This window comes from Prorops nasuta, unplaced genomic scaffold (genome assembly GCF_024137725.1).
Source record: "Prorops nasuta isolate Cenicafe-Biocafe unplaced genomic scaffold, Cenicafe_Pnas_1.2 PNAS00007, whole genome shotgun sequence".
Classification (NCBI taxonomy): Eukaryota; Metazoa; Arthropoda; class Insecta; order Hymenoptera; family Bethylidae; genus Prorops; species Prorops nasuta.
This window is the reverse complement of record NW_027116804.1, coordinates 7,925,012-7,932,684: the sequence shown is the minus strand read 5'-3', so window position 1 is coordinate 7,932,684 and position 7,673 is coordinate 7,925,012. Positions and strand designations below refer to the sequence as shown.

The following is a 7,673-nucleotide window of genomic DNA, read 5'->3' as shown; positions in this document are numbered from 1 at the left end:
ATCTTATTTCCCTTTCACATTATTAATCGCTATAGAAATGGTAAGATGAAGAGAAGTAATGTCACAAAAAGATTATACCTTATCTTGCATTTTTTAACAATAAAGAAGTTATTAATTATTTGATAATATGCATAAGATTTAAAGAAAACACTGTATTTGAATTTACTTTACCTGTTAGACATTTTTTTAGAAATCAACTTTACCCAATGAAAATTCATCAAGCTGATATATGTATATACTTATTTATTGAATTGAACAAAAGTTCAATTCAATAAAAAGGTTAATGTACTAACACAAAAAATGCGTTATTTGTGGTCACTGATCCATTCTAATTTCATTCGAAATAATAATGGATTGTAATAACGATATTTCACATTGGCCAGTTTTCCCGGAATAAAAATTATGCAAAATTCAGTAAAGAGTAGAATTTATTATGTTATTTATAAAAAACATACCTTATTTTGATGAAAGTCTGCGATTTGCTGCGATCCAATAAGTGTTGCAAGTAATAAATTCACTGCACTAACTTTGCACTTGTTCACTTGGACACATTTGATCGCAGACTGAAAACGTCACTTGCCATCTCCATGCAAATTCAATACACATACATGTGTGTGCAATGTCATATACATTCAAATACAATATTGAACACACCGTTTACTGAAAAAGAATAATGTAAATTGGATAGCATAAGCACCCTATGAAAAAGCATATTATTAAAATATTTTAAGGTAAAAAAATATAATTGAAAAATGAAACTATTTCCCTTATAATAAAGATGAAAATAGAAATCCGGAAACTCCTCACAGAATATAATTTTTATTTCTTTTAAATAGAAGAAAGGAGATAGAACTCAATAAAAAAATAATTATTTCGATTAACCATAACGAAAAAACTACTTCTTTACTTTTCGGGATATTAATAATAAATTAATATTTCAAACAATTTCCGATATCCCCCTATCTGATTGGCTGATTGCAAGAATTATTACGCCAGAGATCTGTGGTGGGGGTAGGAGGAACGAGCACGATCTAGGTTTATGCATTGTCGCAGCAACCTTCGCATCAATAACAGGGGTTTATAGATAAAGTAAGTATGAAAAATTAATTGAATATTATTACTTTCTGCATGTCTTCTGACCTTTCAGTAGTTTTTTATACCCAATTAAAACCACAGAAAGATTGACAAATGTACGCTGTGACTTTCACGCTTATATTTACATTGCTATCTGTCTAATTTTCTACATTCTTTGAATAGATTTAGAAGTATTGATTGCAATACATGCTATCGATACAGTGGGTTGGTACAGTGCGGGCAGTATCAGTCTACGGGAAAAAAATCCTAAGTATTGTTATCTGCGAAATTTCTTCATACAGGTTCCCTATAAGGAAGTGTAGCATTATACATATATGTGTTGCACACTTCCCTGTAAGTTAGCCAAAACAAAAACACGCAGCAATAACATCAACTTTAGGTTTTTCTACCCGTAAATTATACTATACACAGTGTATACATTCATATACCGTCTGATAAATGAAGCTGAAATTTCAGAAGACATAACTAATATCTCTATGTAAATTATTATTATATATTTTATTTTTTCCAGCAATTATTAATTAAAATAATTTTTTTTCCAGATGGCTAACAGGGAAGAGTTTCCGCAACTACGGCGAAGTGGTCGCCGGTCAGGGCCGCGGCAAGTGGATGTGGCACAGCCGGCACCACCCGCACCACGACCACCCTCACCTCAGCCAGAACAGGCCCAACCACCCCTGGCTGAGCTAGCCCCGGCATTCCAGCCACCCCTCCCGCAAGCAGCCTACCACCCGCCGATGCCAAAGGCTTTTTTAGAAAATGAGCCTCCCGCTGCTGAAGTAGCTCCACAAGCCCCACTAATAGACGAAAATGTAAGATTCCCTATTTTACAATTTTAATAATTTATAACAACTAACTAATTAATTGCATTTACAGGTTAGAGAGGAAATAATAAGGCAGCATATGCAACAGAAGCGGCGCGAGAGGCGGGAGCGGCGATCTGCCCGAAACAGGCAACAGCGCCAACAACAACAAAGGCCACAACAACAGTGGCCACAACAACAGTGGCAACAACAACAGTGGCAACAGCATCAGCCACAACCACAGTGGCAGTGGCAGCCACAACCGCAGTGGCAACAACAGCTGCCAAATATATTACAACACCGACAACAGCAACCACCGCAGTCGCAATTTGCTTTTAATTGTTACAACGGTATTCAATAAATACAAATTGCGACTGCAATGGTGGTTACTGTTGTCGGCAATATTTTTAAAAACCTGTATAAAAGAAAAATAAAACTATATACATAAACATATATATACAAACGTACTCTTTTAATTTTTTTAATTTCTCGTCTGCACCATTTTCAGAAGAAATTAACCCTGCTTCCCAAGAAACAAATTATTTATTCATTGATTGCGGTAGCTGCTCACACGAATAGGCCGCGTTAGCCTGCCGTCTAGCGGTGGGTTAGTGCTCGTAGCCTCGTGCCACACACCTTCGCTCGCTGAGTCGTCTGCTATGATACCTGCACAGCTAAACTTATTCAAGCTTTTCTGGCTCCCAACATTACAGAAAGCATTGAAATAAATTGTATGTATTTCAGACATTCCAATAAAGGGCGGTACATCGGCGGTTTGCGATAAACCCAACCCTTTCGCTCAAAATTAATTCATTTCTTCAATGTTTGCGGTAACTGCTCACACGAACAGGCCGCGTTAGCCTGCCGTCTAGCGGTGTGTTAGTGCACGTAGACTCGTGCCACACACAATTGCTCGCTGAGTCGTCTGCTATGATGCCTGCACAGCTAAACTTATTCAAGCTTTTCTGGCTCCCAACATTACAGAAAGCATTGAAATAAATTGTATGCATTTCAGACATTCCAATAAAGGGCGGTACATCGGCGGTTTGCGATAAACCCAACCCTTTCGCTCAAAATTAATTCATTTCTTCAATGTTTGCGGTAACTGCTCACACGAACAGGCCGCGTTAGCCTGCCGTCTAGCGGTGTGTTAGTGCACGTAGACTCGTGCCACACACAATCGCTCGCTGAGTCGTCTGCTATGATGCCTGCACAGCTAAACTTATTCAAGCTTTTCTGGCTTCCAACATTACAGAAAGCATTGAAATAAATTGTATGCATTTCAGACATTCCAATAAAGGGCGGTACATCGGCGGTTTGCGATAAACCCAACCCTTTCGCTCAAAATTAATTCATTTCTTCAATGTTTGCGGTACCTGCTCACACGAACAGGCCGCGTTAGCCTGCCGTCCAGCGGGGTGTTAGTGCATGTAGACTCGTGCCACACACAATCGCTCGCTGAGTCTTCTGCTATGATGCCTGCACAGCTAAACTTATTCAAGCTTTTCTGGCTCCCAACATTGCAGAAAGCATTGAAATAAATTGTATGCATTTCAGACATTCCAATAAAGGGCGGAGCATTGGCAGTGTATGAAAACCCTAACCCTGTTGCTTGAAATTATGTCTTGCTTTCCTTGTTGGTGTTACAACCTCATAGATAAACGTATGATCAGCTGGTTTTTTTAGCTATATAGAATTCGCTATAGTTTTGTTGGAAGTATATTTATAGTCCTACTAAAGCGGGATGACTTATATACGTGTCTTTGTCTAACGCGTAACTACTCTGCTTGGTCGGTAAAACAGGCAATTTTTATATTCGAATAGCTGCATTAGTTTTTCAAAGAAATCTTTGACATTTTTGGACGTATATACTTGTTTTTTGTTTTAAATTACTAATAGAACTCTTCTTGAGGGCGCTACAGAGCCCTTTTTTTTCAATGTTATTGATATTTTCAAAAATATTGTTTATAATTTTTATAAAAAAACAAAATTGTTTTATTGAGATTCTGAGCCTGTAGCGCCCTTAAGCACTGCTAAATAGGTAAGTTCACCCTCTACTAAAAAGTTCATATTTTTATTATTTCCGGAGATAAACTTGAATTAAATTTTTCGTCGGTCGTGGATCCCCTTAAGGGCTATATATAGTTCATGTATTATATTCTTAATTTTCTTTATACTAATATATTGATATTAAAATAACTGAAATGCAAATACGATTGTAATATTACACAATTTATTACATTTTCAAATAAAATTTATAGAATAAAAAGAGTATATAAATAATATATTCCTCATAATTTGTATAAGATTATGGAATGAATATAATTTCATATTATCAAACTAGATATATATAAGGACACAATATCTACTTTATAACAGCATTTTAAGTAATATTGTAGATGATGCATTATAATTAAAAATGATTTTCTTCTTTCTAAGTTGATTTGAAGGCACCACAATTTTCTCCACAAATGAATAGCGTTCAGACGATCCAGATCACATCCAAATTAGAATTGTGTCACCAAAGTATGCTAGCCCCGTATTCTGTAACTTTAACGAAAATTATTGGTGTCGGTACAAATCGAAAATAGTATATATACATTTATCATTACATGTACAGATATTTATCGTTAACTTCTGCCTGACGATGTCGACATTTGGCAGAAAGAGTTACAGAATTGTCCTGTGATCCAAATCTGCTGGCAGTGAGAATCAGTGATCTAGATGATAATAAAATATAAATTTTGTTAATACTTTGAAATATGTATTAAATGGTAATTTAAAGAAATTGCAAGAAATGCATATTTCCTTATCTTGCTTATGCTTTTAAGTAAATATTTTTCCTACTGCCAAATCCTTTACAGTGCAGTTAGCCTTTGACCCCAATTGTACAGTACAGATAATCAGCTGAAAAACAAATAACAAATTATAAGGATCCATAATCATCTCATTCTCTAATGCCAGTACAATTATACGAAATAGTTATTATTACAAGTAATCCTCTTCCCAACAATTTTCGTGAACTAATGACTGTCCCTTGACAATGATCAAATAGGGGTTGCTGTAGAATACATTGAAATTTACTCTACTTCTTCCACATTTTCAAATAACAGTGTTAAATCCGATGTCCATCTTTTCTCTAAAAGTTGTACCCTCCATCAATACAACTTTCAGTTGCTGCTATTTCAAGTTTTCAACGATTATCTCTTCAAGCATCCAATGAACAGTGGACAAATTTCACCAAGTAGTGGTTCAATCCAAGTTGCTACTGTCATTATCAGTGGATCAGTATTTATCCTCTTAAAGAAACCTTGACAGACTGCTCCATGTTTCATAGCAATCTGACCTGCTGCTGTAACATTTTTAAGTTCGGGTGAATTAGTTATCCTGCATTAAATCAAATTGTACTAAGATATAATACATTGTTTAAACGCACCTCTTTATATCAGAAGAATTTTCTCTTCAAGCATCAAATGAACAGTAGACAAATTTCACCAAGTAGTGGTTCAATCCAAGTTACTACTGTCATTATCAGTGGACCGATATTTGTCCTCTTGAAGTATAAAGAACGTTGCTTCTCTCTCTAGTCTCGCTGTAAGTAGTTTTGCTGCAGCTGCAATAATTTGTTTTTGAAGGAAACCATTGGCTGCCGTTCTGTTAATTTTTGTGTCCAATATACATACAATCCTTGCAGTATTTCCTCATTCTTTATTCCAATATCTGTAAGTAGGATTATATATCAGAATATATTTATGGAGGATTTAAGTGATTAGAGGATATTTTTTTATACTTAATACCATGGGCAAGAAATACAGTTAGCATGATTATTGGCGAATAATGCAAGTCGATCCGGGAAAGAAATAGGATATCATAAATCCTTAAGTAAATGTAGTCGGTGAAGTCTTTTTATATAATGTCTGATGTTTCCATCACTAACAGGAAAAACCAATCTAGCCCTGGTTTATTAGCATTGCATATAATATCTGAAGGAAGTAGGTTAACTATAACCCTGTATAAAATAGAACGTTATTGTTAACCCTTCAAATGTGCATTCTAAAATATGGGCGCACAAAATGCATAAACTTAATTAAGTCATTTATGCGCACATATACATCAATTATAGAATGCATTTCAAATAAAGATAATACCTAATCCAATTTAAAATTTAAAAATTGGCATTTAAAAAATTCATTCTACAAAAATACCTTCACAAAAATTCAAAAACTGGAAATCTGCGGATATTTCAGGAATATACGGGCAATGGCGGGAAATGGCGGGTAATGGCGAATATTTTGCTTTGAAATCAAGTCGAGCAAAAAGTGACAGCTCATAAAAAATGGCGAAGTAACTCAAAGTGACATTTAATCGATTGAATATGTCACATTGCAATCAATAAAAATTGGAAATAGCAAGTAAACTGAAGTCATCAGATAGCACTTAATTTCATACTAACACATGTGCACACGTATACAGTTTAGTAACAAAAAACATCATGAATTACAGCGGGGGCGATACTAACGCTGGAAAAGCGAATAACAATGAAGTTTGTAGCCCCTGCCGTTAACATGTAAAACACTTTTGCAAACACGGTTGCTATGTTTACGCTACTGAAACTATTGCGCTATTAGTAGGTATAAGAGGTTAATTTCATCGTCGCAAAAAATCGTTTATAGTATAATAGCCATCAAATTTCTGCACAGAACCAGAAATTCCACAACGGAGCATAAGTTTGACAATTTCGTGGACGGTTTTCCTAGGTTTTTCGCAATATTGGAACAGGTCTAAAGTATACTAAAGGCTTTTTATGGCACGGTCGAAAAATCATAGCTGGCAACCTAAAAAACTGAAGTTAAATAAGTAGCTTGCATCCCAGGTAAAGAGCTGCTCCACTTGAAAATGATAAATTTTGAATTAATTACTCCAACGTTTCTTCAAATTACTTCCATTTTCAAATTCCTGTCACGTAAACTGCTTTTCTGAATTCAGTTTTCTAGTTTGTTAGAAATGATCTACTGATGATGCTATTAACCCTAAATTAGAACGCCATTAATCGATTCACTTATATAAACTTACAGACAGAATACATATGTTAAGATTACGGCTTTAAAGACTAGTATTAAATATGTTTGTGATATTTTAATGACGTCGCGAAGCACTATTTCTAGTAAAACAGCCGGGTTTCTGAAGAAGTAACAATATAAATTTTATATTATCAAAGCAATTAAAAAAAATTAAATTTTATCGAGAATGTGAATACTTTACTAGAAAGACTAGTATACAAAATCATTAAACTTCTACAATAAGTGTAAAATTATCGAAAAATCAAATAATGTCCTCTCATTGACAGAAATTTATGATTTTGCACTCCTGTTAATCTAGTATGAGATATCCAGTTGGGACGGTCACGTTACATATTGGTAGCATTCACAAAAATTGCACAACAGTACAGTAATTGTTTTTAAAATCTAATTACAACAAATACAATTGTGGTGCCTAAGAGTAACAGCCAAGAATATACTTCGTTCCATCAACGGTTACCTCTTTGAATCCACCATTGCACTTACAGGACAGTTCTAGAATTATCCATTTAATATATACAAGTACTTCCAAGACTGTCCTTGTAGTATCTAATCGATATATTCAAATGCTTTCAAGACCATCCCTAAACTATTCAATTGTTATATAAAAATACTTCCAAGACTGTCTCCAAACTATATAATTTATGCTATTTTTTTCGGGGACGGTCCCCAAAGTAACGAAAAGTCCTCAAACTAT

At 34.8% G+C, this 7,673-nt stretch overlaps 1 protein-coding gene across 1 annotated transcript; it reads left to right on the top strand.

The window, feature by feature from the left end:
- Nucleotides 1-1,637: 1,637 nt before the first annotated feature.
- On the top strand, nt 1,638-2,259 carry LOC136775061 (putative uncharacterized protein DDB_G0294196). Its single transcript, XM_066729537.1, has 2 exons — nt 1,638-1,907; nt 1,972-2,259. Exons 1-2 carry the CDS (start codon nt 1,638-1,640, stop codon nt 2,257-2,259), a joined length of 558 nt encoding a protein of 185 aa, XP_066585634.1.
- The last annotated feature ends 5,414 nt before the right edge of the window (nt 2,260-7,673 follow it).

Excerpts from the sequence above, each read along its gene's own strand:
- LOC136775061 (XM_066729537.1), top strand. The coding sequence starts at position 1,638 with ATGGCTAACAGGGAAGAGTTTCCGCAACTACGGCGAAGTGGTCGCCGG. Across the intron at positions 1,908-1,971 it reads CCCCACTAATAGACGAAAAT|GTTAGAGAGGAAATAATAAG; the intron begins GTAAGATTCCCT and ends TTGCATTTACAG.